The following is a 12,619-nucleotide window of genomic DNA, read 5'->3' on the forward strand; positions in this document are numbered from 1 at the left end:
CAAAGGTAAGTGAATTGACACAGGGGGGACTTGGCTTACTACTTGCTACTTACTTACTACTACTATATGAGGGATGAATTAATATGGGGGATGAATTACTATAGGGGGGATGAATTACTATATGGGGGATGAATTACTATGGGCGATGAATTACTATATGGGGGATGAATTACTATATGGGGGATGAATTACTATATGGGGGATGAATTACTATAAAAACTTATTGAAACTAAAAACAGTGTACCATCCTATGTATTTTCAGTTTTAAAAATGTGGCTCTCAAAATAAATTTCAATCGTGGTTTTGGCGAGATTTGGCTCAGTTGAAAAAAAAGGTTGCCCACCACTGACCTAGGCGATCCGAAGCGGAAGTTGTCCCCCCCCCCTTCCTCCCCGTAGTCTTCTGGGATACGTAACAGGTCCCAGAAGACTACGGGGCCATTTACAAAGCGCAGCACTTCTTGCATATGCACAGTGGGCACCCGGCTGTGAAGCAGCTGCTGACTTTTCTTTTTTTTTTCAGCTGGAACTTCGCTTTAAGAAGTAATCTACTTTATTTTGTATTATCCAACCATAGTAGTTGGATTTTGGGTCATAACACTTGCATACTGTTGTCTGTGGAGCATCTTTATGCCTTTCAGTGCTTGTACCATTGCCATTCAGTTTGAAGTTAGAGACACAGTTTAAAATTTTGAAGGCATTTTTTTTTTATAACAAAGATGTCATAGTTATCTGCTCTGTGCAGTGGTTTTGCACAGAGCAGCCACAATCCTCCTCTTCTAGGGTCCCCCTCCGGCACTCTTGGTTTCTCCCCCCTGCCAAGTTCCCCCCAGAGGAAGCAGTTTGCTATGGGGGCACCCAAGCAGGCTCGCTCCCAAGACATTGCTCTGCATGTCCATTCACACAGAGAACTCTCTCCTGATTGTCTCACTACCTGTGATTGACGGCAGTGGAAGCCAATGGCTCCCACTTCTGCCTAAGCCAATGAGGAGGGAGAGTCCCCCCAGAGAGCCGAGGCCCTGGTGCACATTGCTGGATTGAGATGGGGCTCAGGTAGGTGTTTGGGGGGGGGGTGGAGGGGTTGCTGCACACAGGTTTTTTTCCTTCATGCATAGTATGCATGAAGGTAAAAAACCTTGAGCCTTTACAAGCACTTTGACTAATGAATTTGATCCAAAATCATTATAGCTTCCCTTTAGCATGCTGAATACAGTCCCCAGCAAGTAATATTTTTTTTAAAAGAAACTCGTGACTGAACAACCTAGGTTGCACATAGATTAGAAAATCACTTTAATATATTTATTTTCCAAAAATACCAGTAAAACAAAACATTACACGGTGCACACATTTACTATCAGAGAAGAGTGATCTGATTTGCTGCAAATCTTATGACAAACCGTTGTGATTTTTCAACTGCGCTTAGTATGTAAATGCCAATTTGTCAGACTACCAAAGAATCATAAAAAAATCTGCTCAATGCTTGGATTTTGAGATTCTCCATGGATCATGCAAACTGGCACTTGCATATTTAAATGAGTGGGAAAATTGTACTTAACATGGAAAGATGCTAATTTACAATTGGCAGAGAATTGCTAATCTGTCATCTTGGCATGACATGAAGTTCTGTGTTGAAGTTAATTATTTTGTTACAGAGTCCAATAACTGCAGCATTTAAAACTGGCAGAACATAACTTTTTGTATTTGCAAAACAGTAATGCACAACCCAAAAGAACCAATCAAAGCTTGCGTAATTGTATATTAACCAATAAGACATTAGTTTTCATTGTTTATGGAGAAAAGCTTGATGGCTGTGAAGGATTTTTGCATGATTGTTCTTATAAAACACAATGGGGTTGATTTACTAAAACTGGAGAGTGAACAATCTGGTGTAGCTATGCATTGTAGCAGCTTCTAACTTCAGCTTGTTCAATTAAGGTTTGACAATGAAACCTGGAAGCTCATTGGTTTCTATGCAGAACTGCACCAGATTTTGCACTCCCCAGTTTTAGTAATTAAACCCTACTCTTCCTTTCTCCAGTCCGAACTATTTTTTCTGTAATGTAACTGGATTACAAAGACCGATTTGTACATCTGTGCAAGCAATCATTGCTATTGGGGAGGAGATCAGTGTGTATGTAGATGGTGTTCTGATATGAACATAGCTCTGTGAATAATGACAGGAGAGTGATGATGTAATATTTATGTTGTTGGATATTTCTATGATAAAGAACATTTGCAGTATCTGGCTGGTCCTCAAGAACCATTGTACTTGTTAATATTAACTAACACTGATGTTGGAGACACTGGCTCCTCAGAGGTAGGACAAGTAGTATCTGCTGTGGGCAGGGTCTGTGTGATCTTCGGCAATGACTGCCTCTCCCAATCGCCCTGTAAAAGATAAACAGTGTAAAACTGAATGTTTTAAGATATACTGCAGTCAGAATTGAAAATGAAACCTTGAATTTTAAATTCTGGATAGAGTAGGAAAAGGTTAGGACTCCTGTCCAGTTTTATTGCTCTCTTTGTTTCTACTGGGGAGATTCACACTCTCAATTTGTGCTGGTGTCCATGCTAAATTAATTGGAAATTCAAAATTGAGATGTGAGGCGAAATCTACCAATAGGGACTTTTTCTGCTGAAAACTGTCTTAGAGGAGATTTCCCTTCACTTTAGAGAGATTTATTCTGACTTACTGTTGTGTTTCTGGTGCAAGAAATGAAGGAAAATTATGGAACAATATTGCGAAAAATGTTATTGTCAGTTGTACTGACAACTTATCAAAACGTTTTCTGTATACTTTTTGTAAACCTTACTTGAAATCTTAAAAATAGATCAATAAAATTTATAAAAAAGGAATTCTAAGGAAATCTCCCCAACAATCTCCCCAACAGATCACAGATTGCAATTAAAAAGAACTGAAAGTCTCAACAGCTGAAATATTTGCTGGTTAGCAATAGCCAGAAATTCTGTTTGATATAAAAAATGCTGGGAGTGTGGGTTACCACACAGATAAATTGTTTATTTTTTTTGATAATTTCCTGTCTGCTTTCTGGACTACTAGTGATGTCCACACAGAACTCGCCATCTCCTGAAAGTCTGCTTAGGTAACTCCATCTCCTACCCATGACTTTGTGGAACAGCCATTACCATGATTTCACCCACCTCAGTGTAAAGAGAGATTTTAGGTAATTACACTGCCTTGCTTTGATGAGCTTCAAAGGAATACAAGTTAAAGCAGTATAAAAACTCGTAAGCAAACATTTATTATATTGCAGCTTGACAATTCTTTAATGTAATGGCTGTGTTCATTTTCTTTTTTAGGCTTTCTTTCTTCTATTTGTATCTGATGATCCTGCCAGTAAGTCTGCAGTTACAGGATGAGACAAACCATTTACCCCTGACAGGGCTGCTTACAATGACTAGCTTTTATTTGTTTATGTAAAACCTTTATCCCAAAAGGGGAAAAAAACTGTTTGCTGTGACTCCTTATAAAGTATTATCTGGAGTTTGGCTTCAATGTATTAGTAGAGGACATGTATAGGGCGCATCAGTGGAGGAGGCTGTGGACTGAGAGATGTCAGCTGGGGATGGAGGAGACACTAGGCAGCAGGCAGCACTTCTAGGAGTTGAAGCAAACTCTGTATATGGAAGAGGATAGAACAGGAAGGTGATTCTAAGTGCAGTATATCCAGAAGAATCTTTAGCAATAACGTTTAGAAACACTTACAAACTCGTAGTTAAAACAGGCTCAATAAAATCATCAGAGTGCAGAGGCTCAATCCACCATGTGAGAACCTGCTGTGCCGGCCAGCAGCACGGAGAGCTGAGGATCAGATGTCCAAGATGGCTACTGCAAGTTCTGGGATCGCTGGAATGCACGCTGGAGCGCACGCTGTCCAGAAGACCACAACCGGAAGTGACGTGGGTTAAGAACGGGCGTGGAACAGTAATGCGTTTCGTAGCATGCGCAGAGCTCCTTCTTCAAGACTGATGCCAACAATTGATAGGAGCCGAATGAATAGGAAGAAGGTGCAGGGAGGGAGCGGCATGAGGAGACGGAAGTGCACGACCCCTGAAGCCCAAACAATGGAGGCCAAGGGAGAAATGGAATAATAAAAAATGGAGAGGAGGACAAAAAAATAACAGATGTATAAAAAAAAATGAATAAAAAAGATGGAAAATATGAACAATTATTAAAAAGAAAAAATGGGGGGATGGCATTGAACTGTCCTAGGGGGAAAATTTTTTTTTTTCTCCAGATACCACCCCCCCTTTGTTTTAAGACTGTATTTTATTTTTCTACACCAAGACTTTTATATTGTTGTAAATAACCAGTGAGTTATTCACCTGTTTATTCATTCATTAGTTTAGTCATCGATTTGTTATGGATATACCAATTCCTTTTCCCAGCTTAGTCTGTATATTAAATACCATGTAATCTCATGTATCTTATTTTATACTTGTATTCTTTTTACTTATTATTATTAAGCCCACTGGGATCCCCTCAATGCTGCCCTGCAACAACCTGCTTGCAGACCCCCCCCCCCCTTCGCTTTCCGCCCCCCCTCCCTCTCCCTCCCCTTTTTTTTTCCCCCTCACGCCCCATACACTTTGCACATTTTTCGTAAAACATTTTTTTTCCCCTCCTAGCACAGTTCAACGCCGTCCCCCCATTTTTTTCTTTTAATCGTTTTTAGTTTCCATCTTTTATATTGATATTTTTTATACATCTTTTATTTTTTGTTCTCCTCCATTTTTTATTAGTCCGTTTCTCCCTTGGCCTCCATTGTTTGGGATTCTGGGGGCGTGCACTTCCGTCTCCTCAGGCCGCCCCCTCCCCGCCCCATCTTTCTATTTATTCCGCTCCTATCACTCATTGGCATCAGTCTTGAAGAAGGAGCTCTGCGCATGCTCTGAAACGTGTCAACATTCCACGTCTGTTCCTAACCCACATCACCTCCGGTTGTGGTCTTCTGGAAAACGTGCGTTCCAGCGATCCCGGTACTTGCGGCAGCCATATTGGACATCTGATACTCAGCTCCCCATGCAGTTGCTGGCCGGCACAGCGGGTTCTCGCATGGTGGATTGAGCCTCTGCACTCTGACGATTTTATTGAGCCTGTTTTAACTATGAGTTTGTGTTTCTAGCCGTTATTATTAAAGATTATTCTGGATATGCTGCACTTAGAAACGCCTTCCTGTTCTATCCTCTTCAATGTATTAGTATATCTAAATCTGCTTGTACATCTAACACTCTCCTCCCCCAGGCTGTCCAAAAGTGCTCCTGTGCTCCTTCATCCAGAGTGAGGGCACTCTAATACAGGAGGTGTGTTACTGACCAGCTCACCAGGTAAAAACAGGAAAAAAAGCCAAAAAAGAAAACTAATGCACCCACCACATCTAATGATTGTTAACCTGCAATATACAGTATTACATTTTAGTTTTTGGGTTTAATACTGATTTAACTAAAGTAACATTGTATACATTGGTCTGGAGTTCTATTTTAAATGTTATTAGCAGTCCTGTCATGCAGTGAGCACTCTGCTCCATAGACACAGAATCAACAATGCAGCCAGCTGCACCTTCCAGCCATGCGGCAAAGTCACCGGGACAGTCTGACTTCAATGTTCTGGGCAGGTTGTCACTGCTGTTTAGCTACACTATTTATAGAAGTGAACACATAGCAGCGGCCTGTGGAGGGGAAGAATGATCAATCGCAACAAAATTATGATCCAGAAAACAGGTGATGTGAGCGAGAAATATTCTGCAATCCAGAAATCTGCCACTGCCATAGGAGTAGTAGTAAATACATTGCAATGATCCCTATCAAAATGGCAAGACTCAATTAAAGGAGCAGCAAACTTAAAGTGGTTCTAAGTTTAAAACATGTTTTACCTTAATGCATTCCCTGCATTAAGGTAAAAAATGTCCCACTACCTGTTCTACCTACCCATCATCTCTAAACACTTACCTGACTCCTGTCACCTCTGCTCTCCTCACTTCCTGGTCTCACAGGAGACACTGAAAGCAGCAGGAGCCATAGGCTCCTCCTGCTGTCAGTCATGCTCCATTGAGGAGAGAGCAGCCCAGCTTGGAGCTATGAAGGCATGCATGTGCTCGCTCTCCCAAGCTGGGCTGCATTACCCTACTCCCATCCAACTTCATGTTCTGCAATAAAGCATCAGAAAAGCATAAGCATAATCCTAGAGCAGGGTTTCTCAAATAGGGTTCCTCCACAGGTTGCTAGGGGTTCCTTGAGCGATAAGAAATTCCTGCCTTTCAGATAAGTTCCCACTGACACCATTGATCTTTTTAGCTATCTGCAACGTGGTAATTCTTCCCAATGACCACAAGAGTAAGAAGTATTCTTCCCACTGACCACCACACTAATGTATCATGAGTTGTAGAGAGAGTAGTTTTTAGCAGGGGATCCCTGAGACCGGAAAGTTATTTCAAGGGTTCCTTTTGTGTTGAAAAGGTTGAAAAAGGCCGTCCTAGACTGATTACTGAGACAAGAAAGTGACTGTGAGTGTGTACGTGGCTGTGGGTGCAATTGCTGGGTAAGAGTCTTGGGAGCTAAACTGTGGGCTCCTATGGAAGTGAGATGTACATCAACATTTTAGGGTTGCAACTGGACCAGGATGTGAGAGTTATTCTACCAGTAGGGACATCTGTCCTGGTAGTGTGCTGGATAGAAATATGGGAGCAACCATTGTTGTTGTTGTATTTTTTGTTTTTTAATGAACCAGGGTTGTCATCCTGATCCTGCCTTCACTACATGCAGGATGGGAGTCTAGACTTTTTAGACCTCACTGGGTGCACCTAACACTCTGATGATTCTAAATTCCAGATCACAGGTGCTCACTCCTTTGAGCTCTGTTTCTCCCACATATTGCTCAGCAAGTTCTGCAGCTGCATACCACTTCCCAACATAAAATCAACGTTATTGATCAGCACAAGCACTTAATCATAGAGCAAAAGCGATTACAGTAGGGGGCGATGTGTTAGTGGGAGAACCATGGGCGGATTGTCAGTTTTTTTTCTAAACAATAAAGTTGATTGTACCCTTTGGAAGTGGTGTGCGGCTCTAGAACCTTTCCTCTGTGTCAGTGACTCACTAAGAAGTAAAACAGGATAACAGATATGAGACCCACACCTTTCAAACTGACCCTGGCACTTCCTCACTGAAGCAAAGGTGAAAGTACTCTGCAAAAAAAATCTTCAACTGTCCAGCAGGCAAGATATTAAAACTTCACTCTTGAAGAGTTCAGTGCACCTCCGCTGTGGTTCCTCCATATCACTAAAAGTCACAATACTAAGATAAGGTTTTGATGGGTGAACCACAGTGAGCAGCATGCTATCTGACACAGCTGCAAATATGGAACAGCAGTGGTTCACAGGGCTCTTTAAGAGAGTGAAATTTCAACACACCACCCAGTGGAAAGGTGAGTATGTCTCTTCTTCTTCTTTTGCAAGTTACTTTCAATTTTCATTTTGTAAGAGACCAACAGGGTCCCCTTAAAGGACAAGTCAGATTCCAAAAATGTATCGTCAGAAGTTAAAGCACTGGGAGCACCAAAGCTACTTTTTCTATAAATATTTTTTTTCTTTTTAAACGTTTGACTCAATACAGCGTGAAATCTCTCATTCAATTCCTTTTAAACATACCTCCCCGCAGAGCTGAGTGAAAGAGCCGAGAGAGAATAAGCTGTTTCTATTCTAAATGGAGGAAAAAAGGCGCAGCCTTAGAAATTCCGCCCCCTCACCATAAAGAAAGAGCGTATGTTTATTCCCTCTCACTTGCTGCGTGGGTGAGAAGCGTATTAGCGGTGTTTATCCCAAAAAGATTACTTGTTCCTTCCCCCTGGGGAAACATTTCACCCAAAGCGGAGTGAAAACAAAACCAGAATTGCTAGCGAACGCAGGAAAATGCAGTATAGAAATGCAGCATTTACAGATTAGGGAATTATAGGTTTCTATGTCTCACGGGCTATACGGGAAGGGGCTCAGTGAAGCTGATCCTTATTTATATCATTTGTATACTTCAGAGCTCTTTAAAACAGCGTAAGCCACAGCTGCTGAATAATGAATCAAGCTTTAATACAATAGCAGAACAGAAAAGTAGGAGACACCTGCAAAGTTCATGAAATTAAAAAGCAAAATAGGAGATGGTGGTGCAAGCCTAGAATGGGGTGTTGGGCCTGATGGCAAATAACCCCTGACATGATAAATCCCACTCTCTCCACCATGCACCAGCTCTAAACAGCTATAAGCATTGCTATGAAAGACCAAATCCATTCTCCAACTTTGGGGGTTACTTACTAAAACTGCATGGAGCAAAATCTGGTGAAGCTCTGCAGAGCAACCAATCAGCTTCCAGGCTTCGTAAATCTTCCCCTTTGTGTTCTGTCTCCATGAAGATGGTGTCACTAATTTGAACTTCTGAACTACGAGAAAGGATTGCCAACCATTTAGCCATTGTAATGCACATGTCTAATCTGCAGTTAGTACATGGCATCAGGCTATACAAACTGCTAGCTTTTTTTTCCCTATTAGTGTTTGGTTGGAAGCCCAGTAATTATGTGTATTTTGCTATGGTGCCTTTTTATGCATGTTGTTTTCTATCTTGCTGACATCTTTGACAACTCACTGGAAAGCGGACAGCGGAGGATCTGTTGCAGTGCATGGAGATGGGGGAGTAGGCATACAGGGAGTTGAGGACATCACTGGTAAAGGAATTCCAGGGAACTTCATTGAACTGCTCAGTGACAGCTGCCTGTGGGCAAGTGCAGACCTCATCCCCACTGAACCTGCAATGAAAAGAGCCCCAGTAACACAGTGACAATGACAAGGTGCCTACATACACATGATACAATGCTTCTGTTACAACAATAATGCAGCATTCTATTGGACATCCTGATTACCAGACACCTATCTATATTACTAGAGCTCTAGTCTTGATGTCCCTTTCAAAGTAAACTGTACATTTTATTTTGGCCACAGCCAAGACACAATGAAAGATTAGAACATACGTTGTACTCTTTCAAGCAGGCTCATTATTAATCAGTTGGGCACAGGTCAATAGAATCAAATGATATTTTATAATTAAGAAGTATCTCATTTACCAGGAACTAAAGCTATACAAAGCTAACACGACGTCTGGCTAAGAGTAGCATTGCTGTTGCTGCCTGTGAATAGATTGCCGAGAGTCGACAGTTCAGTCACATAGGTCCTGACATGAAGACTCACAGCAAGATGAGGATCAGCGTAATACAAACATCGTGCAAAACTACTAAGCAAGAAACAGAGCTTGTATATACACTGTAATTTGTAAATATGGATGTCTGTAAATACAACCTATACACAGAAACAAAGTTTCACAACAGGATTAACATCAATCTAAGATGTATTTTAAAAAAAAGGTAATTTTCTAGCTAAGTTTCTTGGTAGAAGGCTTTGACTGATTTTTAAAACATTAATTTGAATTTTCCCCGTAGTTGGCTATAAATGATTCAGGTACATCAGAATGGCCCAGCACTCTCTGCTCCATGAATGTAAGAAATAAAAGGGACATTTTTATACCAAACTAGTGTTTAAGCAACACTGCTATAAAAATAATCGATTCCAAGTGACAGTGATCATAGCCCAGTAGTTAATGGGTTCCCTGCTTTCTCAATATGACTACAGCTGTTAAAGAGAACCTGTCAGGTCTGCTGTCATTCATGACAGTTGAGGCTCCCAGACACCACAGGAGGATGCTTTATACTGGACTGGAAAATGATTTCCATTTGAAGGAATAAAAAAACGAATTTTAGGCAGCTTTTATATACATTCCTACAGATGGAAAACTAAGAGGATTTGGTACAGACAGTATGTAACCTACACTTAGATGCTAGTACTTGGTTTACTGGTCACTCACAGCTCTGCTGGGCTGAGAAAACTTTGGTTACGTGTGCATTTTGACTGATGTACCTTATGGTGACTCTGAAGAGACAGATGTCACCCCAAGACTGCTGACCCAGTGGATTTTTTACCCACTTCAAATAACTGCATGACTGCCAAAACCTGCCACAGTATTTGCCCAGAAGTGAAAGTGCTGCACGTACAGCTTTTTTTTCTTTCTTCTGGTTTCTCAGGTTGAATAATCTTCCTGCGTAATTACAAGCACCCCTCATTATTGCTTCCTAACTGGCCAGAAATGGGTCAACAGTCACAAAGCAATATCTAATTTGGGCAACTAAATATACCCCTGGTTACATGCTAGGGCTTCTTATTATCCCTTGTAAGGCATGTCCCAAGAGCTTGGCAAAATCTCTCTAAAAACCCTTTTTAAATTTATATGGTAAATTATGTAATGTCATGTTTGGTGGCAGGTCTCACATTTAATATTTGCCTTTGTTTTTTCTTAAAATGCTACTCTTTCATTATTTACAAAAATCCAATAGATTGAAAAAAAAGATGATATTTGAAGAATGATAGGCCAAGTACAGAACTGGACTGTAAAAAACAGCCTCAAATGGGACAAGGGGTTAGCAATTTCTGCTTTTACCTCCAGCAAGACTTTTTCCTTCTGTAACCGTTATCTGCCCCAATTTTTTGTTTTAAAGGAAAACGGTTGATCCATTGCTGGCCTGCTTTATGTTAACCAACTACCTTTTCATAATCTACAAACATATACTGTAGTCTCATGTAATTAACATAATGTCCATCAAAAGTCCCACATACAAAAAAAGTCCAAAAATAAAGTCCAAAAATTATAAAATTATAAAATGTGCAAATAATACTCCTCACTTCTTCAATCTTCCAAATGTGACAATGTCCAAATCTTCCCTTCAATCCAAAAAGTACCTCAAAAAAACATACTAGATATAGTGCATTATCTTTATAAAAATCAATAAACGTGATAGCATGCAACACACTAGTGACAAAACATCACACATGTGAAGTGAAAAACAGCACACCACTTGATTAGTGGTCCTGTGAAACCACCACTGCAATGCATGACAATCTACAAAACACAATTTGTGATCAGTGACAAAATAGTGTCAAATACGTGCCACTCAGTATGTAGGATAATATACAATTACCCCCTTAAACTTTGTGCCACATGCAGTTGCCTTCACTGGGGGTATGCCATCCTTGACAGTAGTAGACAGTTAAATCACTTCCTCACACAATGACGGGCATCGGGATCCCCGTTCCTCACAGGACAAATGGGAGCAGACTCAGTGGAATAGTATAAATGGTAACATAATTTATTTAAATAGCTTACATAGTAAAATTGCCGTCCATCCTCGCTGGTCTCCGTTCTATGCTGAGACCTTCTCCAAAATGGCCGCTCTGCACCTTCCGGCCTAGCGTCTGACGTCACGAACTGACGCGTTTCGTCACTTCCGACTTTTTCACAAGGGATCCAGACGTCATACAGGATTCTGCAGACCACACACAGTGCTCTCTCTAGCTGTACAGCTTAGCTGATGAGGGGGGAACTGAGATATTATAGCACAGGGTACAGACAGCCAGGCACTCAGCTCATAGTGTTCTTCCCAAGCCAAGCTGTGAGCTCAGAGGCACCAGGCTTGCTAGAATCTTTTCCTGCTGCAGGAAAAGATTCTAGCAAGCCTGGTGCCTCTGAGCTGACAGCTTGGCTTGGGAAGAACACTATGAGCTGAGTGCCTGGCTGTCTGTACCCTGTGCTATAATATATCAGTTCCCCCCTCATCAGCTAAGCTGTACAGCTAGAGAGAGCACTGTGTGTGGTCTGCAGAAGCCTGTATGACGTCTAGATCCCTTGTGAAAAAGTCGGAAGTGACGAAACGCGTCAGTTCGTGACGTCAGACGCTAGGCCGGAAGGTGCAGAGCGGCCATTTTGGAGAAGGTCTCAGCATAGAACGGAGACCAGCGAGGATGGACGGCAATTTTACTATGTAAGCTATTTAAATAAATTATGTTACCATTTATACTATTCCACTGAGTCTGCTCCCATTTGTCCTGTGAGGAACGGGGATCCCGATGCCCGTCATTGTGTGAGGAAGTGATTTAACTGTCTACTACTGTCAAGGATGGCATACCCCCAGTGAAGGCAACTGCATGTGGCACAAAGTTTAAGGGGGTAATTGTATATTATCCTACATACTGAGTGGCACGTATTTGACACTATTTTGTCACTGATCACAAATTGTGTTTTGTAGATTGTCACGCATTGCAGTGGTGGTTTCACAGGACCACTAATCATGTGGTGTGCTGTTTTTCACTTCACATGTGTGATGTTTTGTCACTAGTGTGTTGCATGCTATCACGTTTATTGATTTTTATAAAGATAATGCACTATATCTAGTATGTTTTTTTGAGGTACTTTTTGGATTGAAGGGAAGATTTGGACATTGTCACATTTGGAAGATTGAAGAAGTGAGGAGTATTATTTGCACATTTTATAATTTTATAACTTTTGGACTTTATTTTTGGACTTTTTTTGTATGTGGGGCTTTTGATGGACATTATGTTAATTACATGAGACTACGGTATATGTTTGTAGATTATGAAAAGGTAGTTGGTTGTATGCACTTTCAAGGGTGAAAGGTTGACTTTTCATGTGGGAAATTTAAGAGTATTAATTTATTA

The 12,619-nt window shown here is 41.0% G+C and overlaps 1 protein-coding gene across 1 annotated transcript in view; it reads right to left on the reverse strand.

Moving 5' to 3' along the window:
• Positions 1-1,261: 1,261 nt before the first annotated feature.
• DBH (dopamine beta-hydroxylase) overlaps positions 1,262-12,619 on the reverse strand; it is a 94,605-nt gene continuing 83,247 nt past the window's right edge. The window contains exons 11-12 of the mRNA XM_089677071.1: positions 8,649-8,808; positions 1,262-2,387 (exon numbers count right to left, since the gene is read on the reverse strand). Of these exons, the coding sequence (XP_089533197.1) occupies positions 2,253-2,387; positions 8,649-8,808 (295 nt within the window). The 3' untranslated portion in view covers positions 1,262-2,252. The remainder of the gene's footprint in view (positions 2,388-8,648; positions 8,809-12,619) is intronic.

This window comes from Staurois parvus, unplaced genomic scaffold (assembly GCF_062004578.1).
Source record: "Staurois parvus isolate SC_StPar_1 unplaced genomic scaffold, SC_StPar_1.0 ptg000176l, whole genome shotgun sequence".
Classification (NCBI taxonomy): domain Eukaryota; kingdom Metazoa; phylum Chordata; class Amphibia; order Anura; family Ranidae; genus Staurois; species Staurois parvus.